Source organism: Chiloscyllium punctatum, chromosome 45 (genome assembly GCF_047496795.1).
Source record: "Chiloscyllium punctatum isolate Juve2018m chromosome 45, sChiPun1.3, whole genome shotgun sequence".
NCBI lineage: Eukaryota > Metazoa > Chordata > Chondrichthyes > Orectolobiformes > Hemiscylliidae > Chiloscyllium > Chiloscyllium punctatum.
In genome coordinates this window covers 41,101,465-41,126,915 of record NC_092783.1, presented here as the reverse complement: position 1 = coordinate 41,126,915, position 25,451 = coordinate 41,101,465, and the positions used below count along the sequence as shown (strand labels likewise).

The window sequence follows — 25,451 nt, the reverse complement described above, 5'->3', positions numbered from 1 at the left end:
TCAATAGCCAGAACGTCTTTCCTCAAATTTGGAGACCAGAACTGCACACAATATTCCAGGTGCGGTCTAACCAGGGCCCTGTACAGCTGCAGAAGAACCTCTTTGCTTCTATACTCAATCCCTCTTGTTATGAAGGCCAGCATGCTATTAGCTTTCTTCACTACCTGCTGTACCTCCACGCTTACCTTCATTGACTGGTGTACAAGAACTCCCAGATCTCTTTGTACTGCCCCTTTACCCAACTTGACTCTATTTAGGTAGTAATCTGCCTTCCTGTTCTTGCCACCAAAGTGGATAACCACACATTTATCCACATTAAACTGCATCTGCCATGCATCTGTCCACTCACCAAACCTGTCCAGGTCACCCTGTAATCTCCTAACATCCTCCTCACATTTCACCCTGCCACCCAGCTTTGTATCATCAGCAAATTTGTTAATGTTACTTTTAATACCATCTTCTATATCATTAATATATATTGTAAAAAGCTGTGGTCCCAGCACTGATCCCTGCGATACCCCACTGGTCACTGTCTGCCATTCCGAAAGGGAGCCATTTATCACTACTGTTTGTTTCCTGTCAGCCAACCAATTTTCAATCCAAGTCAGTACTTTGCCCCCAATACCACGCACCCTAATTTTGCTCACTAACCTCCTATGTGAGACTTTATCAAAGGCTTTCTGAGAGTCCAGGTACACAACATCCACTGGATCTCCCTTGTCCACCTTCAGAGTTACATCCTCAAAAAATTCCAGAAGATTAGTCAAGCATGATTTTCCCTTCATAAATCCATGCTGACTCTGACCTATCCTGTTACTACTATCCAGATGTGTCGTAATTTCATCCTTTATAACTGACTCCAGCATCTTTCCCACCACTGAGGTCAGACTAACTGGTCTATAATTTCCTGCTTTCTCTCTTGCTCCTTTCTTAAAAAGTAGTACAATATTAGCCACCCTCCAATCTGCAGGAACTGATCCCGAATCTATCGAACTCTGGAAAATAATCACCAACGTATCCACGATTTCCTGAGCCACCTCCTTCAGTACCCTGGGATGTAGACCATCAGGCCCTGGGGACTTATCAACCTTCAGACCTAACAGTCTCTCCAACACCAATTCCTGGAAACTATAAATTCCCTTCAGTTCAGGTCCTTCAGCCACTGTTACCTCTGGGAGATTGCTTGTGTCTTCCCCAGTGAACACAGATCTGAAGTACCAATTCAGCTCTTCTGCCATTTCTTTGTTCCCCATAATATATTCCCCTGTTTCTGTCTTCAAGGGCCCAATTTTAGTCTTAACCATTTTTTTCCCTTTCACATACCTAAAAAAGCTTTTACTATCCTTCATTATATTTTTGGCCAGTTTACCTTCGTACTTCATTTTTTCTCTGCGTATTTCCTTCTTAGTAATCCTCTGTTGTTCTTTAAAAGCTTCCCAGTCCTCTGTTTTCCCACTTATCTTTGCTATGTTATACTTTTTCTCTTTTGACTTTATATGTTTCTTAACTTCCCTCATCAGCCATGGCCACCCCTGCCTGCTCATAGGATCTTTCTTCCTTTTTGGAATGAACTGATCCTGCATCTTCTGCATTATACACAGAAATATCTGCCATTGTTCCTCCACTGTCATCCCTGCTAAGGTATTGCACCATTGAACTTTGGCCAGCTCCTCCCTCATAGCTCCATAGCTCCCTTTATTCAACTGAAATATTGTCACTCCCGATTGTACCCTCTCCCTTTCAAATTGCAGATTGAAGCTTATTGTACTATGGTCACTATCTCCTAATGGCTCCTTCACTTTGAAGTCCCTGATCAATTCTGGTTCGTTGCACAATACCTGATTCAGAATTGCCTTCTCCTGGTAGGTTCCAGCACCAGCTGTTCTAAGAATCCATCCTGGAGGCACTCCACAAAGTCTCTTTCTTGAGGTCCAATACCATCCTGATTCTCCTAGTCTACCTGCATGTTGAAATCCCCCATAACAACTGTAGTAACATCTTTGCGACAGGCCAATTTCAGCTCCTTATTCAACTTACACCCTACATCCATACTACTGTTTTGGGGCCTGTAGATAACTCCCAAGAGGGTCTTGCTACCCTTAGAATTTCTCAGCTCTATCCATAATGACTCTACATCCCCTGAATCTAGGTCACCCCGCACAAGGGACTGAGTATCATCCTTTACCATCAGGACCACCCCACCCCCTCTACCCATCAGTCTGTCCTTACGATAGCATGTGTAGCCATGAATATTCATTTCCCAGGCCCTGTCCACTTGAAGCTACATCTCAGTTATCCCCACAATATCGTAGCTTCCAATTTCCAAAAGAGCCTCAAGCTCAGCCATCTTATTTCTAATACTTCATGCATTCATATATAGTATTTTTAATTTGTTACTGCCCTCAGCCTTCCTATCAACCCCTATTTCACTCAAGCTTAAGGCACAGTCCCTTTTTGAGTTTTCTGCTTCATTGATACCATTGTCTTTCTTGCCTTCCCTTGTTTTAACTTTCCCTTCAATTTCCTTCTTAAACTTCCAACTTGTCACCTCTCTCCCGCTATTTAGTTTAAACGCAGCTGTGTTGCAGTAGCAAACCTGCCTGTCAGAATGCTGGTCCCCTACAGTGTGGAAACAGGCCCTTCGGCCCAATAAGTCCACACCGACCCTCTGAACAGCAACCCACCCAGACCCATTCCCCTAACACAACGGGCAATTTAGCATGGCTAATTCAGCTAACCTGCACATCTTTGGACTGTGGGAGGAAACCGGAGCACCCGGAGGAAACCCACACAGATACGGGGAGAACGTGCTTTTAGCTAGGCAATATGTTTTATATTTTAAATCTATAATATCTATATCTATAGTTCCAATTAAATTCAACGATTAATGATTCTGGTTGCAATGGATTATTTAGATACATTGATAATTATTATGCATAAATTACTTCTTCTAAAAATATTTTCTCCTTTGACAAGGTGTGCCATGTTTAACATGTAGCCAATCTTAAAAATAAACTTCCCCATTCCTCAGTCCTCACCTCCAAACTGAATACGATAGTTACATTGACATTTCTCAACTAAAATGAAGAATTAAGCCATCAATTAAAATCAAGTTAAGAATCAAACTAATCAACAAGAAGTTAAATTATTCAAATTATCCTATTACTATTGGGACCATCATAGAGTTGGACAGAATGGCTCTTATTTGTGAATGCAACAACCAAACACTGAATGAAACGTTTACTTCAAATGAGAAATTTCTGTTTTTTTTAATCACTGATTAGAGATTATTTTCCTGTGTGAATTATAACTGGCACATGGATTAATTTGTTTCTGTTATATTCCATTATTTTAAATAGATTAGTAAATGCTTAAAAATAACTTGGACAAGAATTTAATGCAATGATGTTAATTGGGAGACAAGAATTAATAAACAGGACCAATAATATTCTGCCATGCCTATTTTTAGTCAAAAATAGCTGCTCGAATATTCAGATATCTCAATGCTTTTAGAGATTCTGTCACATTCATTACATTTTGAAGACTTCCTGCTTAATATTTTTGAGGACTTGAGTTTTGAAGGATTGTGGGAAAATTGGTTTATTTCATTTCCTTTAGAGATACCTGGATTGATTTTAAAGGGGTCACTGATTGGTCACTTTTGAGTGTTGGATTTTTTAAAAAATAAGGCAGTTCTTGGAAATCACATGGTTTCAGCTAATTGATTGAATTCCCATCTGGGGAAACAGATCACTAAATCTATGACTGGGAGTGGAAGATTTTTGCTTAGAGATTGTTTAGTTTTTAATTGAGGAAAGGCCTGCCTTGCTCATCTCTCAGCTGTTCTTCTGAAGAGCATCTGGAACATCTCTCAATACTGTATTTCTGAGCAAGGTGCCTTTGCAAAGACCCCAGGCACAAATATGCCTGCTGAGTGCCTTTATGTGTGCCAGAACACTCGATCGCCAACCATTGTAACATTCTGTGCCTCAATTACTTTCCCTCTGTTGTTGTCCTAAAGTGTTTCATCTCAAAGGATATCTTTGCATAACAAATACATTTTCTTTCTGGAGAGAGAGAGAGAGTGTGTATGTGTATACGTGTGTGTACGTGGGCTTATGTGAGTACACATTTTTGATTATGCAGAAGAGTAAACACTTATAACTACAGGTAACAAATTATGAGTTGACCAATTTTTCATCTTTGTTGAGTTTGTTTTTATTAAAGAAATCCAGTTGATGGATATTATTCTGCTAAAGTCTGAGTGGTCATGCTAAGACTGCAGTAAAACAATTGCATTTGTGTTGGAATTCATCTGATTTCACCTGATCATAGCATAAAGTTAGGGGCTTGCAACAAGGCACCAATGCCGACTGTACTTCTGAAAGTGGGGTAATAAGAACTAAAATATGATAAGATATGGTATGCTTAGTTTCTTCTGCTACACCATTAGACCAACACAGATTTAGCAGTTGCTAAGAGTTTTGTGGAGATGGAAGATTTATCCCTTAATGATTTAAAAAAAAAGCGAATAGAATTGGTGGACAAATTGAAGCTAGAATAGGGAAAAGAAAAACAGAGAAAAGTAAAAGAAAGGGGTGGTATGGTGGCTCAGTGGTTAGCACTGCTGCTTCACAGCACCAGGAATCCGGGTCAATTCCATTCACAGTCTATGTGAATTTGCACATTCTCTCCGTGTCAGCGTGGGTTTCCTCTGGGTGCTCCGATTTCCTCCTACAGTCCAAAGACGTGCAGGTTAGGTGAATTGGCCATGGTAAATTGCCCATATTGTCCAGGGATGTGCAGGCTAGGTGGATTACCTATGGGAAATGCAGGGTTATAGGGGTGAGTCTGGATGGGATGCTCCTCAGAGGCTTGGAGTGGACTTGATGGGCCGAATATCTTGTTTCCACACTGTAGGGACTGAGTGTTTCAGAAAGATGAAAGAGAAAACGAATTTAAAAGGCTGGAACTAGAATTGGAAAGGTAAAGAGAAAGTGAAAACAAAACTGAGGCAGGACAGTGAAAAAGAGTAATTTATTGGAATACCAGCTTCAAGAGCTAGAACAGTTAAAGAAGGACATTTCAGAGCCTGAGGAAACATTCAATGGGTAAAGATTTCAGTCCAAATCAAGGCTCTGGAGGGAACTGATTAATTTTTTTGCAATGCCTTCTAAAATTCCCAGAGGCTGTTCTCTTGAGAACAATTGACGCTGAATAGCTGAAATGGTGAAGAAGTTAACTCAGTTCTTCACTTGGATCGGATTACTGATGGAGATTCAGTCACATTAAGCTTTCAATTTTACAGCTAAGCTATTTTCAAGAAATTACGAGCAACCTGAGTGTAACATAATTAAAGGCATCAGCATATGACCCACAGATTTCAGGGTACAGAAACTTCAGGTGGGATGGTGAGGGGCTCCTGTATTGAGTCCAAATGAGTAAATCTAAGAACAAAACGGAACAATTGCATTCCTAGGAGCATTCTATAAAGCTGCCAACAGACAGGAAGAAATAGAATGACAGTTTGTATGCAAATTGATTGATTGTTGTTGTCACATATACTGAGATACAGTGAAAAGTATTATTTTGCATGTTATATAGGCAGATTGTACCACACAAAGTGCATCAGAGTAGCAGAACAGCGTGCAAAATAGCGTGTTACAGCTGCAAAGAAGGTGCAGAGGCAGATCAGAATCAACATTTAACAGGTTTGTATGAAAGTCTGATAACATTGGGGAAGATAAAGTCCTTGAATCTATTCAAACTTTCATCACTTCTGCCCAACAGTAAAGCTCGGAAGAGAGTATAACCAGGGTGAGAGGGATCTTTGCTTATGTTGGCTGTTTTGCTGAAGCAGTGGGAAAAATAGATAGAGTCGATGAATGGGAGGCTGGTTTGTGCGATGGAACTGGGCTGTGTTCACGGCTCTCTAGTTATCTGTGGTCTTGAGAAGAGCAGTCGCCAAACAACACTTTGATTCATACAGTTAGGATCTCAGAGAAGTGTTAAAACAAAATAATAGTAGGGGATTTCAACTCTTCAGTATTAACTGGGATAGACAAAATGTGAAAGACGTAGAGGGCACAGATTCTTAAAATGTTTGTTGGAGCGATTTTTAAATCAGCACATAGAAAGTCCTGCAAGAGAGGGTGTGATGCTGAACCTAATTTCCGGGAACAAAGCCAGGCAAGTGGAATAAGTATCCATGCGAGAGTTTCATAGTAATGACCATAATCCATTAAGACTTATGATAGTTATGGAAAAGAACAAAGAAAGACATTAAATTAATGTTCTGAACTGGGACAAGGCTGATTTTAATTTGATAAAACAGAATCTCGTCGAAGTGGACTGGAAGCAGCTACTTCTCGGAAATGCTACAGCAGAGCAGTGGGTTTCATTCAAAAAGAAAACAGTAAGAGTGCTGGGCCAACATCTTCAATTAAAGGTGTTGGAACCAGCAATCTAGAGAAATCTGAATATCAAGGAACATTTAAGACTGAATAAAGGGATATTGTAGATATTGGATTACTTACAGTGTGAAAACAGGCCCTTCGGCCCAACAAGTCCACACCGACCCGCCGAAGCGTAACCCACCCAGACCCATTCCCCTACATTTACCCCTTCACCCAACACTACGGGCAATTTAGCATGGCCAATTCACCTAACCTGCACATTTTTGGAGTGTGGGAGGAAACCGGAGCACCCGGAGGAAACCCACACAGACATGAGGAGAATGTGCAAACTCTGCAGAGAGAGAGTCGCCTGAGGCAGGAATTGAACCCAGGTCTTTGGCACTGTGAGGCAGCACTGCTAACCACTGCGCCACCATGCTGCCCCAAAACAACAGATATCCTAGAGATGTATAGAAGGTGCAACTGGATATTTGAAAAACTTAGGAGATCAAAGAGAGGGCATGAGAAAACACTGATGGATAAAATGAAGGAAAATCCAAAGTTGTTGTTTAGATAACTTAGGGGCAAAAGGATAAACAAGGTACCAAATGAGACCCAAAGTGGCAATATGTGTGTGGAGCTAGAAGACATGGCTGAGATTTTAATTTAGCACTGTGCATCTGTATTTATAATAGAGAATGAAGATTAGGTATAGAAATCAGGGAGAGCAACTGTGGTATATTTGAATAGATTAGCAATGAGACGGAGTTGATTCTGGCCAATCAAGCAGGTTTAGAATTTGATAAATTCCTAGGGCAGTTGAGACTTATCTCAGGCTACTGTGTGAGGTAAGGGAGGTGACTGAAGGGGCCCTGCATTAATTTTTCTAATTCTCTCCGTCCACACAAGAGATCTGCGAGGATTAGAGGACAGCTAATATAGTAGCATTATTCAAGGAGGTTTTAAGAATAAATCAGGGAAGTATAGGCCCCTGTGAGTCTAACATCAGTCGTGGATAAACATTTGGAAAAAGATTTCTGGGAGATGGAGATGGAGATGGAGATGGAGAGGCTAGGATTTATCAAGAATAGTCAGCATGTTTTTATCAAGGGTAATCATGTCTGACAGGTTTGAGACGTAGAAGATTTTTTTTCTCTCTCAGAGGGTCATAGATCTGCAGAATTCTTTACCACAGAGGGTTGGTTCTTTAACATATTCAAAGTTGAGAATGACAGATTTTTAATCAGTGAAAGAATTAAGAGTGTTGGGAATAAGGAAGGAAAGAGGGGTTGAGGGTTATCAGGTCATGATCTTATTGAATGACAGAGCAGATTCGATGAGCCAAATGGCCGACTCTGGTTTTATCCTATGATCAAATCAAGGAAAACATTTTAGAACAAAGGAATTAACTCTACATATTATGGGATGAAGTGACTTGCTGGTAATTTAACTGGGTGGGTAATCATGAACCCATGATAATGGTCTAAGAACATGAGTTCATATCTCACCATGGGAGATGGTAAAATTTGAATTTGGTAAAATTTGAATTCAATAAAATCTGGAATTAAAGCTAGCCTAATAGTGATCATGCCATTGTTTTGCCACTGTTGATTGCTGTAAATACCCATCTGGTTCACTAATGTCCTTTAGGGAAGCAAATCCCACTATCCTCACCTGGTTTGTCCTACATGGGACCCATAGCAATGTGGTTGAATTTGAAATGACCTGAAGATCAAATCAGGGGAAACTAGGAACAGGTTGCAGCCAGCCTTGAGTGCAACATCCACATCTCAGACAAGAATAAAATCACAGGAGCCAATGGCTCAGCTTGAAGTTTCACAAGCAAAATGAAGAAACGGGCAGGCAACATGCCAAAGAAGACAAATATTTCAACCAGGGGAGGAAGTATTGGTATCATTGCCTTTATCGGGTGAATCATGGAAAGCATAACTCAGTGGTCCATATAGGATAGTCAAAAAGATTGGTTATTATTTGATTGACATCCTAGATTGCTGGGAAAAAGAATTGGCTGAGTCATGTCAATATACAAAAGCAATACCATTGATAGGAGGAGGATAAACAAACAATGGGATGTCAAGTAGTAAGGTCAGTGGAGGTTGAAAAAGATAATAACAATGAGGCAGAAGAACTAAACGAGCCCTCTCCCAACCAGCTGGCTAACAGTGAACTATTCTGGAGGCTAGGCACCGTGCTTTCATATTTAGATGCAAAACAATGAGGAGATGTCACAAGGCTACCTGTAAAATTGAAAGAAGCCTTTCGGGACCCACCAGGGTGGTCTAACTTTTGCAACACATGATGTGAATGTGGGAGGAGCCTCTTCCACAAAACAGCAGCCTCAGGTCCACAGAAACTGGCCCATGTAAAAACAGAAATCCATATTGGGAGACTGCCAAATTGAACTCAATCAAAACAGCTGGAGTTCTCCAGTCATGTTAGCGCCTGAGTTTATGGTTCAACTGGATTCTGCACAAATGACACAAAGGTCAATATATTAACAAAGAGAGATTCCTATCCAATTCCTCATTCATAAAACTGAATAGACAGAGTTGGCTGTGTGATATTTCATACCATAATGAAATTGTTGCAGTGATACTGACAGGTTCCTCTAACATTCCGAACTAAGACAATATCAGCCTTTGCCATACCAGACAATCTTTGCCATTACTGAGTGATGCCATCAGGGGTAGAAACTGTCCTTGCCACTTTTCAGAGACTAATTCATCAAGTGGTAACCACTTACCTGTGTGGTTTATCTTGACAATGTATTGGGATACAGTGCACTTAGAAAGGCCACTTGAAACAATTAGAAACTGTATCAACAAAATTGAAATCAACCAATTTAGTAATAAACCTAACCAAAAATGAATTTGGAAAAGTGTGGTCACTTTCCTAAGGCATATAGCAGGGCAAGGCCAATTACTGTCAACAACAATACAAGTAAAAACTGTGGTGAACTTTCCTGTCTCTAAAACTAAATGAGGAATTATGAGGTATTTGGGTTGTGTGGTTTCTATCGCAGGTTTGTACCAAACTTTAGTAATATGGTTGCTCCACTGACAAATTTGTCACAAAAGAGAGCCAATGTAATATGGTCAGAGGAGTACTCAGCATGAGTTTGAGAGGTTGAAAGCAATTTGATCAACAAACCAGTGTTGACTGACTCTAATTTCACCATACCCTTCAAGATAGCAATGAGTGCTAGTAATCTTGTTGTAGGAGTAATCCTATTACAAAAAGACGAATCAAGAATAGAGAAGCTAGTTGGATATTTTTTCAAAAAGCTGATTTGACATCACACGAAATATTCTACAGGGGAAGAGGAAACCCTATAATTGCTATTGCATTTTGAAGTATATGTTCCCAGGGAAATATTGGCTCGTGCTGATTGTAACCTTTAACTTTTGTGGTAAAATTCAAGAAAAAAAGAGAATATCAGACTGGTCCAATGTAGTTTACTATTCAGTTTTATCACTCAAAAATTGTTCACATTGGCAATTACATTGTTTTAATGCAATGTTTTATGAATAATGCAGCTGTTTGAATCACAGTGAATTCCATGAAAGTGTAAGGTTTCAGTATATAAGTTATATGTAACGAGGGAAACAGACTTTGTGCGTGCCTTAATTAATACATTTGAGAACAGTATTTTGTTTTCTCCAAGGCCAAAATTGTTATGAAGGCTTCACATTTAATATTTTGTTGAAGACCTGAGTTTTGAAGGATTATGAAAAAACAGATTTATTTCAAGTTCTATGAAGACAACTGGATTCCTTTTTTTAAGGGGGTCACTAAAATGTCACTTTAGGTATTGGATTTCGTTTATTTAAACAGGACATTTCTTGGAAACAACAGGAACTCACTTCTGGGAAAACACATGACTGATTTCATGATTAGGAGAAGGGAAAAGCGAATTTAAGTTGGAGATTATTTGGCTTTCAGTTGGAGAAAAGCCTGCAAAGGGAAATTGCTACAAAGTTCATTTCTTTGCCTTTCTGATGCACTCTTGTTGAGAATTCAATGTGAAGCCTGATTGCCTGTTCAATACCATCAGGAAAACCTCTTGACATTGTATTTCTTGAGCAAATTGCATCCACCCTAAAGACAATTGCTCACTTTTTTGCATTTTCAATTAATTGGTTTTGTTTTATAAAAAATCAAAAATGTTGCACTTAGTAAAGAAATTTTGTTGATGGATCTTTTTATTTTAAGTCTAATTAAGAGCAAGCATACAACTGACCATCTCAAGAATTGAGTAAAACAACTAAATTGATCTTGTGTCCTATGAAGTAGGGGGATTAGGAGATGGTGCAAGTCTCCTATTACAGTTAGAGCAATTACATAAATTCTTGGTTCACACCATGTTGTGAAACTATAGCCAGAGACACATTAAAAATTAAGCAACTTTATCCATATTGATGTCACTGCAAAATATTTCATGTTGAACATTTCTTAAATTGATGGGGAAAAAAACTCTTATTGTTTCCTTTGTGAGTACAATGTTAGAACAATGGAGATGCAATCCACTTTTTAAAAAGTGAAGCGATGTAAATGTATTTCTGAAAGCAAGACTTCTCAGCAGAAGTTTACTTTATGTTAAAGTAAAATCTGAAACATGGACTTTGCTGTGTTTTTTAACAGTGGGCGGTTGGAGTCAATTTCCTCCCAGCATGTAGAATGCATCTGAATTAACTTTAGAAAAATGCTAACAGAACTTTAATTTCATGAATCAAGTGAATTTAGACACAATACAGATTTAGCTATGAATGGAGTGACAGAGCAAGTGCCAACACATTATTCAGAACCAAAACCAGAAATGACTGGAAAAGCTCAGCAGGTTTGGTAGTATCTGATTTGATTAGATTAGATTCCCTATAGTATGGAAGCAGGCCCTTCAGTCCAACAAGCCCACACCGTCCCTTCGAGGAGCAACCCACCCAGACCCACCTCCCTCTGACTAATGCGCTTAACACTGTGGGCAATTTAGCATGGTCAATTCACCTGACCTGCACATCTTTGGATTGTGGGAGGAAACCTATGCAGACACGGGGAGAATGTGAAAACTCCACACAGACAGTCGCCTGAGGCTGGAATCAACCTGGGTCCCTGGTGCTGTGAGGCAACAGTGCTAACCACTGAACCACCGTGCCGCCCTGTGGAGAGAATCAAAATTAGCGTTTTGGGTCGAGTGACCCTTCCTTAGAACAGGTTATTCAACTTCATGTAATGCTGAGTTAAGGATTCTTATTAAGAAGAAAATAAGTAATCATCAGAAAGACCAGAGAAAAGGGGCAAAACAAAAATGACCAATTTATGCAATATTCCAAACCATAACCTAAATGTAGAGGCAAACATTGAATCTCAAGCCAGACTTGAAATTAATTATCTTAATGGCATGGGTGATCAGGTTAGCAGTGAAAGAATAAAATCAAAAAGAAAATTCCCTTAAAACCCTAATAACATTTCAGAACATCAATCTAACAGTAAAATGATGCCGTCAAAGTAGAAAAACATGCCAATGTGTTTCAATGAAGAAAATGCATGTCAAGACAAAGGAGCTGTGTTAGGAAGTGACCAAAAGCTTGGTCGAAAGCCAGAGCTCAAGATTGGCTCATAACAAAGTAAAGGGAAATCGAAAGGGAGAGGAATTTAGGAAGATAATTCCAGAAAGTAGGCCTTGATGGCTGATATTGGTGGGATGAACAGAGAGAGAGAGTGATGCAGAGTTCAATTCCAGATGTGATTTCAGACCAGAAGATTAATTTTGTTCTCTATTATACATAATTATCACAGTTAACCACTATAACCTTCAATCCTGTGCCTACTCAGATTCCTATCCAGTTCTCATTAAACATTATTTAGTGCTGCATTACCAGTTACTTTATCACATGATGCTTCTGACATTTAGAATTACTGATAACATAAATGTGAATTTTTTAAAAACGTGAGTGAAATATGGAGAGCAAGAAAAAGCCACTGTGCCAATAGATATTGTACATTGAAATTTAACTGAAGCCCCTGTTAACACAAGTAGTCAGTACAGACAGTGACACATATGGTACTATGTGAATTACACCGAACCGTGCAACAGTTAATCAGCAAGCTTCAGTGAGTCAACCATAAAGAAGCTGCACACAGCAAAATTCATGATAATCACAAAGATATCCACCAGTCTGACACATAAATTACTGCAGACCAGACGGTATCTGATCTTTCCAGAACTCACAAGAGCCAATTAAGATGCAGAATGTAACAGGACCTGGCTTTTTGGCTGATCAGATCTAATGTAACTATGTTCCAGTGGATTATTCCTATTTCACGTGTCATTAAAATGCATAACTCTTACCTCCCATCTCTGTCCCAGTCGTATACCTCCACCTTGATTGTTCTGTAAAGAAAGAAAAAAATAATTAATGCCCTATGCCAAACTAGAGGTGAGTTAATTATTTAAGATGATTACCTGTTACAGTTAACATTTTCTGTAATTCCACAGAAAGATGCTGTGATTACAATTTCTGTAAGTTAGATGAGTCAGATTTTGAAGCATTGTTGGGACCTAATTATCCTTGTAAAATGTACTAACCCATTTGTGGACTACCGGCAAGTAATTGCTTACTTACAGACTCATACATCATATGGCATGGAAATAGATCTTTCAGTCCATGCTGACCAAGTTTCCCAAACCAACTTAATTTATTTGCCTGCATTTGGTCCATATTCCTTGAAACCTTTCTTATTCATGCACCTATCTAAATTACTTTTAAATGTTGTAATTATATCCACATTTACCATTTCCTCTGGCAGTTCATTCCACACATGAACCACCCTCTGTGAAAAAGTTGCCCTTCAGGTCCCTTTTAAATCTTTCTCCTCTCACTTAAAAATATGACCCTAGATTTGAAGTTCCCCACCCGAGAGAAAGGACCTTTGCCATTCACCTTATCTATGCCCCTCATGATTTTGGAGACCTCTAAGGTACCCCGTCAACCCTCTGCATTCCAGTGAAAGGAGCTCCAGTCTATGGGGTGGCACAGTGGCTAGCACTGCTGCCTCACAGCGCCAGGGACCCGGGTTCAATTCCTACCTCAGCTGACTGTATGTGTGGAGTTTGCACATTCTCCCCAACTCTGCGTGGGTTTCCTCTGGGTGCTCTGGCTTCCTCCATAATCCAGATGAAATGGCCATGCTAAATTGCCCATAGAGTCAGGGGTAAATATATGGTAGGGGAATGGATCTGGGTGGGTTACTCTTCAGAGGGTCGGTGTGGACATGTTGGGCTGAAGGGCCTATTTACATTCGGTAGGGAATTTAATCTAAATCCTTATAATTCAAACTCTCCAGTTTTGGCAACATCATGCTCAATCTTTTCCGAACCCTCTCCAACTTAATAAAAATCCTTCCTATATACTTGTTTAAATCCTACAAGGATATCAGAAAAATGGAACATCTGAGTTTGGAATTTTAACATCCAATATGACCAGGCTAACCTTTATGATACAGACATTTAGTTCATTGGAAAATTTGCTTTTAATGCAGGTAGAGTCATATAGCACAGAAACAGACTCTTTGGTCCAATTTGTCCGCACTGTCCAGACATCCCAATCTGACCTAACCCTATTTCCCAGCACTTGCCTCATATCCCTCTAAACCCTTCCTTTTCATGTACCCATCCAGGTGCCTTTTCAGTGTTGTAATTGCACCTGCCTTCACCAATGCCTGTCCACCAATTCCTCTGGCAGCTCATTTCATACATGCACTACACTCTGTGTGAAAATGTTACCCCTTAGGTCATTTTTAAATCTTTCCCCTCTCACATTCAACCTATTCCCTCTAGCCTTAGACTTCCCCATCCTAGGAAAAAGACCTTGGTATTCACCCTATCAATGCACCTCATAATTTTATAAATCTCTATAAGGTCCCTCCTCAACCATCGAGGCTCCATGGAAACAAGTGGTAGCCTATTCAGCCTTTTCCTATAACTCAAACCCTTCAGTCCTAGCAACATCCTCATAAGTCTTTACTGCACTTTCTCAAGTCTAACAACATCTCTCCAATAGAAGGGTGACCAGAATTGTGTGCAGTATTCTAAAAGTATCCTCACCAATGGTCCTGCACAGCTATACATGACATCCCAACTTCTAAACTAAATACACTCACCATTGAAGGCAAGCGTGCTAAATGCCTTCTTCATTACTCTGTCTACTTGTGATTCCACTTTCAAGGAGCTAGGCATCTGCACCCTAAGGCTTCTTTGTTTGGCAACACTGCCAACGACCCTAACATTACCTATATAAGTCATGTCCTGTTTTGCCTTAGCAAAATGCAACACCTCATATTTATATAAATTAAATTCCATCTGCCACTCCTCAACCTATTGGCCCATCTGATCAAGGTTCCATTGTACTCCAAGATAACTGTCTTCACTGTCCACTACACCATCTATTTTGGTGTCACCTGCAAACTTACCAACCATACCTCCTATAGTTACATCCAAATCATTTATATAAACGATGAAAAGCAATGAACCCCGCACATATCCTAACGGCACATCACTGATCACAGTCCTCCAGTCTGAAAAGCAACCCTCTTCCATCCTCTGCCTCCTACCTTCAAGTCAATTTTGTATCCAACTGGTTAGCTCCACTGCATCTAACCGTAGTAACCTAAATGTTAGGTAACGAACATTTTTCATCCTAAAATTGTAAAAAGGCCACAAAACAGAACGATCTAGGTGTAATTTTGCAAAAACAATTAAACATTACGAACAGACCTTAAAAGCGGTTTATTCCAAAAGACCTTTTATTCATACAGGGAATGACAGCTCCGCTGGCCTGGCCAGCATTTTTGCCCATCTGGAGAAGGTGGTGGGCATCTGCCTTTTTGAACTGCCGAAATTAATTTGTTCAAGATGGAATCCTGGGCTTTACACATTGAGGCATAGAATTTAACGGCCAGAAAGTGAAATCTACATAAAACATTACAGAAGCAGTATGTATCCTTCTGCAGAGTTTGGAAGAGGTTTGGGAAAAAAAGTGAAACATTTCCAGGAATAGAATCCCGACAGTGTGCAAACAGGCCCTTCAGCCCAACAAGTCCATACCGACCCTCCAAAGAGTAACCCACCCAGACCCTACCCTACCTATGTTTATCCCTGACTAATGCACCTAGCCTACACATTCTTGAACACTATGGGCAACTTAGCATGGCCAATTCACCTGACCTGCACATCTTTTGACTATGGGAAGAAACCAGAGCACCCAGAGGAAACCCACGCAGACACAGGGAGAACGTGCAAACTCCACACAGACAACTGCCCAAGATTGGAATTGAACACAGGTCACTGGTGCTATGAGGCAGCAGTGCTAACCACTGAGCCACTGTGCCACCCATGGAATGAGGGATTACAAACATGGAAACAGATGGGTGAAGTGATGGTTCTGTTTCTTACAGCAATGAAGGCTAAGAGGAGTTTTGAGAATTTAAAATCAGGAAGGGTTTAGGCAGACCAAATAAGTAATTTATTAGTGGATAACCTCAAGTTAAAGGTAATTGGCCAAACAGCTGAAGACATCTTAATGCAGTAATCAGTATTTCAAATGCACTGCTTGATGGCAATAGAGTCAACAGAAACTGAGATTGTCCCAATTGGCTGCTGTAACATCATTGTGGAAGAAGGGCAGAAATTCTGATACACACTATTTGTTTCTGCCAATCTTCTGCCAGATGACAGGAGCACTGAGGAATTTTCTGAGAAGAGTATGAGAGAAGTGTGTTCACATAACTCCACTTCTTGTGTTGCTATGCAGAATTTGTATTATTTCCTCTGAGGAAAGACAGAAGCAAGGACTGTTAGCAGCAGGATAATCTTAATTGATGTAATATCACATAAATATTGCACAGGTAGGGGCATGCAGTATCATCTGACACCAGGGAATCAAAGTAATTCAGTGCTAATTTCTCTTTTTATATTGGTTCAAATAGGAAGAAGAAGATTAAAACAAAAACATGCTGAGATAACAAATAGGAATATAAGAAAAAGTGCTGAAAGCATAGCTGGATTGTTTCTACTTTCTCCTTATATGTAAATTGCATTGTTAATTTTAATTTAGTAGTTTATAGCAATAAAACAATTCCTTACAACTTATTACTGAATTGATGCAGTGAGATGCTCATTTACAAATGCTTAACATGCCCAGCTAAAATTTTCCTTTTTTTTTACAGAAAATGGCATTTCATCACATCGGTTCTCTCCCATATGTTTTGTTTTTCTAGAAGTAAAATTTAACTTTATGATGATACCAAAGAGGGACCCAACGAATAGGGTGCACATTATACACCTTGCCTTATTTTCCTTTATAAGGAAAATTGGACAGTACAACAGACAGCTAATTTTCTATCACATTTCTTTTGCCCTTGTTAAAGTGGACGTTACCTTTAAAAACTTGAAATGGAGACATTACACATGTGTATGCCTTTAGTCTGGTTTGTAATGACATTGTTCCAGTAGTTTCGCAGGATCAATATGTTAAAAGGTTGATGATGTACAAACTGCATAAGCAACAAGACAAAGTCGTTTACTATAGCCTGCCAGTCTATTTGAGGATTATGGAATGCACAGGAGAAGTAGATTCCCAGATAGGTACAAAATGTAATGGGAGTGCAGCAACTGTGAATGTAAGTGGACAAAAATAATTTTATTAAATATATCCTGCTTCATTTATATGATACTTTAGGATAGAGTTTCTAATTTGAGTATAATTACCAATCTGGAAGCAAACATGTTTGAAAGTTGGTCTTGATTTCAGAAAAAAAATTCATTCTTAAGTTTATGTGGCATGGTGGCTTAGTGGTTAGCACTGCAGCCTCACAGTGCTAAGGACCCAGGGTTGATCCAGCCTTGGTGACTGTGCAGAGTTAGCACATTCTCTCTGTGTCTGCATCGGTTTCCTCCCACAATCCAAAGATGTGCAGTTAGATGAATTGGCTATGCTAAATTTCCCATAATTTTCAGAGATGTCTAAGTTAGGTGCATTAGTCAGGGGTAAATGTAGGATAATAGGATAACGGAATGGGGCTGGGTGGGTTACTCTTCAGAGGGTTGGTGTGGACTTGTTGGCCCAAAGGGCCTGTTTCAACATTGTGGGGATTCTATGATACTTATTTGCATATCAATAAATTTGTCACTTGATGTAAAACCATCCATGAGTCAGCACAGATGAGTTACATTTTTGAAAAATTGTTTTTACCAAGCCTTAATATATTGGTAAGTGGTAATCTGGTTCATATGAAAACAAGATTATCACACACAAAACAAAACATTTTCGTCACTATCAATCCACAACCTGTGACTGACCAGATTTTACGTAACTAAACAGTACTGTTTACTCAGCTCATCCATGTGCCAAGTTATTAAACTTAATCATTAAAAGTAATTTACAAAACAAAACCCATAGCCATGTTAATTATGCCATTGACATTTATCAACCCTCTCATGTTTAAAAGCATAAAATGGGAAATGAATCAGAGACATGAAGTTTAATACTCATCAGCAATTAAAACAGTAAAGACTTTTGAAAATTTGTTAACCATTACCAGCTGCTATACTGAAAGATTGATGGCATAGAAATGGACACGTGGTCAAAATGATAGCCATATGTTCCATTACATTCCCAACATACTATCGCTTGCCACAACAAGTTTGGGAAAGGCTTCGAGTAGAATCAGGTAGGGATCTGACTAATGTGTAAAACTCTTGAGTTCTGTGACACAACTGGAATCTCAACCTGTCTTAATGTGCAAACCTGCAAGTCAGACACATTATTGGAGCCAGCCGTGGAGTCAAGTGACAAATAGAAACAGGACAAGAAGGGTGCTGGGAAGGTTAGTAATTTACAGAAACAAAAAGTCTGTTCCAGTGCACCCTAAAGAAAAGGCTCAAAGCTAATACCCACGCAACGGGTGGAAGAGCATTGGGAGGTTTGTTCAAAATGCGAAAGGCAATCAAACCTCAGATAGCCACTCATGTACCTGTTGCCATTTATAATGAATGTTTATGAATGTATTTTAGAACAATCACATATCCATTTTAAAATTTACTGCTTCTGCACAGTTCCCAGGGGCCAGGAAAGTCAACAATAAAATTGAGGAAGGAGGGTCAATTCAGAATGAAAGTGACGGTTTTAGAACTCTTTCTGAGTTATAATTGCATGAGCAGCTTGCCTGAGGTTTTCAAACCTCCTGCCTCTACAACCCTGAAATCATCTGGAACAAAAACAAAAGTTGCTGGAAAAGCTCAGCAGGTCCGGCAGCATCTGTGAAGAGAAATCAAAGTTGACGTTTCGGGTCCAGTGACTCTTCCTCAGAACCATCTGGGTTCTTCAAGTCTTAATAAAAGTTCAGATCAAACTTCTCAGTAGCTGTTAAATTATGTTAATTTTTATATTATACTTCATGGTAAGACTAAAGAGAAACATGTTCTGAACTGCACAGGCTCTAACTTCAGCTAGATTACAATTAAATCTCTATCCCCTCGGCTCACAAGCCTCATTCCTAGTTAAGAGTTCTTGCCTGAAACGTTGATTCTCCAGCTCCTCGGATGCTGCCTGACATGCTGTGCTTTACCAGCACCACACTCGACTATGATTAAATAACCATCAAGGTCACAGATATGTCAGAGGCTTACCTAAATATTATTTAATTCCTGATTTAACACAATTTAAGGCTTGAAAGATGAGCACAACTTTCTCTAATTTCTACAAAAATGTCCCAGTTGTCTTCCAACTGAAGAAAATAATTACAATGTAACATCAATTCAAAGACAAAATTATTAAAACACACAACATGCTTTGGTATTCCTGTTGGATCTAGATCACTTTAACAACTTTTCCTTCACATTGAAAGTACATTTTACTCAAAGGCATATGTGTATTTTGCTTCTGAATTGATGAAATCATGGGATTTCAAGGACGAAAAGTTAGGCACAGGGCTTCATGCAAGCAAACACTGAATTTCATTATCACCTTGTCAAGTGACAGCAGCATCAATATTGAAGGTATGGGTACATACTAGTGTCAGGTAAAATGTGGCATTAAAGAACATCAAGCATTTACTTGATTTAAGATGCTCAACATCTTAAGCTAGGATAGCAAAGGCTGCTGTGATTCCTGTTGAGATAATGAGAGATTAGTGGAATAGGAATGGCTACGGCTGCTTTTTGTGAAGGACAATTCAATAAAATGGGGGAAAAAAAGCATGTCAGCACACAAAGTAAATTCACAACTGGCATGCTTCTGGTACAGATAGAAGTTTACATCAACAGTATGAAAAATATCACATTGCTCTCCAATATCTCATGATTGAATGGCTGAAAATCCCATATTTTATGCAATATGATATAACAGTACTTTTTTTAATTAATAAAAGAAACATGGTTAAAAGTGAAATGTTTCAGTAGTATTCTGACCCATAGGGAATGATGGCTCATTGACACAAAAATTATATTTACAATTCTAGAGAAGATTCACAAACTGAATCCTGTGTCAGGTGACTGAGTTATGAATAAGGTTGTAAAGATTGGCCTTGAAAAGATGTGGATGACAAAGGAGAATAAGACCTCTATATTGAATAGAAAAGATGAATCTTAAAGATTATTTCAAATTAAAGCATGAATGTAGGACAAAAGGACATTTCTACAAGACTGTCAAATACAAGTTCAGGACTGATTTCATGAAATATGTCCTGATTAATCATCAAGCTAGCAGAGCTAACAAAACTATGGAGTTATTCAACAGGTAACGTCAGCGATCATTTTTAATGGAAGGATAGGTTAAATAATTCTCCTCATCAATTGTTTTTACGATTATGATCTCTATCTTCTCTTCTTATCCCCCCCCTTTGTAAGTTCATCTCATTGGATTGAATTCTCATAGGGTCTAAGCCATGTTGGCTGTGGTGAAATTTGTGGCAGACTGAGAAATCTGGTGAGGCCTATCTCGACATTGGGAGCCATACATCTTGCTCCACACATTAAGCTTACTTTACCTTTACCTTTTTTTGGCATAAGACCCACAAAAAAATTACATCTCAGTGACTTGGCGCATCAACATCACCATGAATTAATTTCTGCCTTTTTATTTTTTCTATGTCATACTCTGGACCACTGTCAAGTTTCCTGCTTCTGCAACTCTGAACTCATCTGGGATCTTTAAGTCTTAATGCAAGTTCAGGCCAAACCACTCAGCAGCAAGCTATGCTAATATTATACTGTACATGATGGTAAGGCTGGAGAGAAACTCGTTCCGAATTGCTATGAACCTGGACCAGATCACCAAATTGTGTCATGATCTCAGAACAGATGACTAATTTTTCACACAATTCATAAGTGTTCAGTAATGTTTATTTTTAAAGTCAACAAAAGGGGAGACCTAGAGGAATTATCAAGAGAATAAAGCCATAAAATACCACAGCTTTGCATCAAAACTCTGGACTGCACAAGTTAGAACAGTTATACAATCTGCAAGACATGCACAACTTATCTTAAAAACCAGAATTCAGATGTAATATGATCAAGGATGGAGGAATGCACTGTCACTCAAGCCCCATTAATCTACATCAGGGCTTGGGAAAGTCGATTATTAGGGGATAGTAACCTGAGCCCTGGGGTCTAGAAGGTCCTCTGTGCTTGGATCAGAGGATCAGCCATGAATTCAGTCTCTGTTCTGCTTCTAAGGTTGTCCCATAATAAAAATTATTTTTTCCCGCTCGCAAGATGACCAATTAGGTATCTTAACTATAGAAGGTTTCAAACAAAACGTCTATTGACTGGAGTTCTTAATAAACACAATATTGATTTGTTATCCAAATAAAATGTATTCAATAAAGATGCAATAATTGGTTAACGTACACAGTAGTAATGCATAACCCTGGAATACACACAAATAGAAATATTGGAAAAGCTCCTCAGATCTGGCAGCATCTGTGCAGAAAAATCGGAGTTAACGTTTCGGGTCAAGAGACCCTTCCACAGAACACAAGAAGTATCACCCAACATGAAACATTAACTCTGATTTCTGTAAAATGTTTGTCTGTAACTCTGCTGTTATGTCACATGTGATAAAGTGACCAATCATTCATATTTGTCTCCAAAAAGGAATTGCTGTCAAAGTTTGCTCAGGAAATATAATCTTGAGATTATCTTGCAATCATTCTATCAAAAGAAAAAAGAAAATAGTTTCACCCTGAATTGAATACAAGGATTTTCTTTTTGGAAATGGGAAAGAATAGCTAGGTAGCCTGTTCTAAGCAGGCTTTTCTCCAACTGAACAAGATAAAGTAACAACCTGTCTAAGCCAGTCACAGTTCAAAGACAGCCCTATCATGGTCTACTGCACAGGAAGTAGTTCCTATCAGGTATGTGATTTCTAGGAATTTTTTGATAAAAAGAATCTCAAATGTACATTGTGACCTCTCCACTGTCCTTTTAAAAAGATACCATTCTAGATATTGCCAGAAAACTTGAATTAAATATTTTTCCACAAACCTGCAGAACTTCAGTCCTCAAAGCAATATTAAATAAGAAGGACCTTTGTAACATTTGATAAACCAGTGTAATATACTGTGATCGAATATCCTCCACCATACATCAAGTAGCAAGTTCAATCATGATAGATCTCATGGATTCCTCAGCAACTCTTTCCAGAGGTTAATAAGATGACAGGTCATTAAATCTCATTAAATTTCACAAAGGATTGTAATTCTTCTCTTATATCAATCTGGCCTCCAAACATCTCATCAAGAACTTTTCTGTCATAGACTGGCTCAACGACTGCTCCTGTTCCAGTTGATCATCCTCCTGCCTTGCGTTCCTTCTCTCCGAGCTTTATAACCAAACTCCAGCACCCTTCACCAGCTGTTAGCTTCACTAATGTTTCTCGGTTTTCCATGAGTGCGAATCTTATATGAAGTAAATACAGGGCTCTTTAATCCCCATTCTCTTAGCTCCACTGTCAGATTAATGCTTGCTGAGCTGCTCACCACCTACACCAGTACAGAGCCAGCAACCGTCCCACTTTCTCAGCTTTCCACAACTTCTTCAGATTTGTTACTTCAACTCATAAACGCTTAATGATTTCTCAAACTTCTTCATTCTAACTGCACAGAACTATTCAAAGGCTCATCTCCTTCGCTGCAGGACAGCTAAAAATTAGCATGCCTGACACAGAATCTGTCCTTGTCTTTGCCTCTTCATCCAACTATTTGTCCTACAACTTCCCAATCTTCAGCCCAATCTATATTTTTTTCACTGCTTTTCTGTGACTCCTGAAGTATCCTGATGGATCTATTAAAAGTTTCATTTTATCCACCAAAAGATATTTGCGTCTGGGTCAGGTTAGAAGGGAAAAAGTTAATTTCAAATCCAATCCAATTCAATGTCAGGCTCAGGCACTTCTGGTTTTAAGGAAGGCAGGAGGAAATGTTAATGACCAATTCAATCTCAGGCAGCATCTAAGTTTTTAAAGAGGTAGGTATTTGCATTTTAACAAGGTTCCCATTTCTAAACCATCTTTGATTTGGAAGCACTTCTCGAAAGTGCATGTGTGTTTCGTCCAAGCTAACGCTATAATCGCTGATCCATCAGAAATAAACCTCTCTCCTCATCTCTCCTGATCATTGAAGCTTTCAAAGCTCTCTTCTGAACTCTCATGATCACCAACTTCCACTAGAGAATGGTACCTGAGGAAGGCTGACAAGGGAGGGAAGGGAAATTTGTGTGTCTGGTGGTGGCACCTCACTGGACGGGGCAGAAATGGCAGCTGATGATCCTTTGGATGTGGATGCTGGTGGGATGATAAGTGAGGACCAGGGAGACCCTGTTGATGCTGTGGGAAGAAAGAGAGGAGGTGAGGTCTGAAGTGCGGGAGATAAGTTGGACATGAGTGACGCCCCTGTCAACCACGGTGGTGGGGAAACCTTGGTTGAGGAAGAAGATGGACATGTTGCCTGCTTGAAACTATCCTGTGTACTTTCAGACCTTGCAGAATGGCTTCCAGGTCCCAGTGACAATTTTACCCTAATTTTAAAGAGTAACCATTTGCCTTTCTCTTTGTATTCATGATTCTTTATACTTGTACACTCCTAATTGTTGTTCACAACTCAGTGCTTTAGCTTTAGCTGAAGAGATATGGGTGAAATCCAAAACGGTGATGGTGCATGAAAATCAGCAAGAATAAGTTGCCTCAAAAACCTACAGTAATTCAAGTTAATCTTCCTCAAACAGAACATTTGTAGGAATCTGTACTTGACTTAATGAGGTAAAGTGAGAAAAGCTGGAACAATGTAACCTTGATCAAAACATTTCATCCTGCACAAAATAACACCAAGAAATAATACCAGATGTGTTTTTTCTTCCATTCAAGGCCTTTTTTGTTATGTTGTGCTGACATGTGACTCAGTCAGCCATTAGCCTACAAAACCTTTTGAACTAAAGATGGACTTTCTGTGACAGCTACTCCATCCCTTTGATGGGACAACCATTAAGTAGACATTTCAGTTGAATGGACTGATGAAAATTTATAATAGAACTGACAACTTGAAAGAACACAACAGTGCTTATAATGAGAAATTCTCTCTGTTAAGCTGCCACAAAAGAGGCAGCCAGAACTGTGAATTTCCTGTGGGTCCACCATATTAGGAAACAGAAGGACAGCTGCTTCACACAAGTGGTAATTTAACCTACAGTAAAGCGCAATTTATTGCCAGTGGTCTTCAATTAATGAACATCACAATGAGCAATGGCAGCTACTCAATGACAGATTGATAGAGAAAGAAATGCGAATAAAGATAGAAGTTACTAAGATTCAGGAATAAGTAAGAGGAAATGCCAACAGGCTCTGAAAAAGGAAAGCTGACAGTTCTTCCCAAATGACTGTAATTTAAACTTATCCTATTGGCAGCATGTGGCCAGTAATGCATAATATTTTCACTCAACAATGCGGAATGTGGAAATTACCCAGGTGTGTTCTGGCCAGAGAAAAACAGAAAAAAAATCAATCACCACTCTCTCAACTTATTGTCAATCATTGCCAAAGTGATGGAAAATGTTGCGAACAGTGTTACTAGCAGCATTTTCTCAGAATTAGTAAGTTAATTAGCATGGTTGGCTGGATGGCTGATTTATAGTGTAGAGTGATGCCAACAGCATGGATTCAATTTCCACTCTGGCTGAGGTTACGATGAAGGGCTCTCCTTCTCAGACTCTCTCCTTGCCTGAGACATGGTGACCATCAGGTTAAACTGCCACTAGTCACTTCTCTCCCTAATGAGACTAGCATTATAAAGTGATAGGACAATGGTGACTTTAGTGAAATCTTTTACTCAGAGGTAACCTGTTCATCATGCCTAGGTTAGATTCTGCCAGGGCTACTTAGCTTTTGACCTCAATACAACATGGACAAAGGAACTAAATTTGAGAGGTGAGGTGAGAACACCTTTGACACCAGGCATTATTTAACCAAGTATGACATTAAATAACACCAGCAAAACCCAGAGTCAATGGGAATTGGGGAAAACAATCTCCATTGGTTGGAATCATACTCAGTGCAGAAGATGCTTAAAAATGTGTTGCTGGAAAAGCGCAGCAGGTCAGGCAGCATCAAAGGTGCAGGAGAATCGACATTTCGGGCATAAGCCCTTCTTTTGGCCATAAGCCCTCCCGCTTCTTTGATGCTGCCTGACCTGCTGTGCTTTTCCAGCAACACATTTTTAAGCTCTGATCTCCCACATCTGCAGTCCTCACTTTCTCCTCAGTGCAGAAGATGGCTGGGGTTGTTCAAGACCATTCCAGACTCAGCACAATATTGCAGGTGTTTTTCAGTGTAGTATTGTAAGCCTAACAATCTTCACCTGCTTCATAAAGGGCATTCCTTCCAACATTAAGACAGCAGTGGGGATGTTTAATGACGATTGCACAGTACTCAGGAACATTCACACCTCCTCAGATGCTGAAGCTGATATGCAAACAACATTCAGATTTGGACT

The 25,451-nt window shown here is 39.4% G+C and overlaps 1 protein-coding gene across 5 annotated transcripts in view; it reads right to left on the bottom strand.

Moving 5' to 3' along the window:
* LOC140467305 (copine-8-like) overlaps positions 1 to 25,451 on the bottom strand; it is a 594,693-nt gene that overhangs the window by 206,527 nt on the left and 362,715 nt on the right. For all 5 annotated transcript variants that reach the window (XM_072563573.1, XM_072563576.1, XM_072563574.1 and 2 more), the window contains one exon: positions 12,763 to 12,804. In XM_072563573.1, the coding sequence (XP_072419674.1) occupies positions 12,763 to 12,804 (42 nt within the window). The remainder of the gene's footprint in view (positions 1 to 12,762; positions 12,805 to 25,451) is intronic.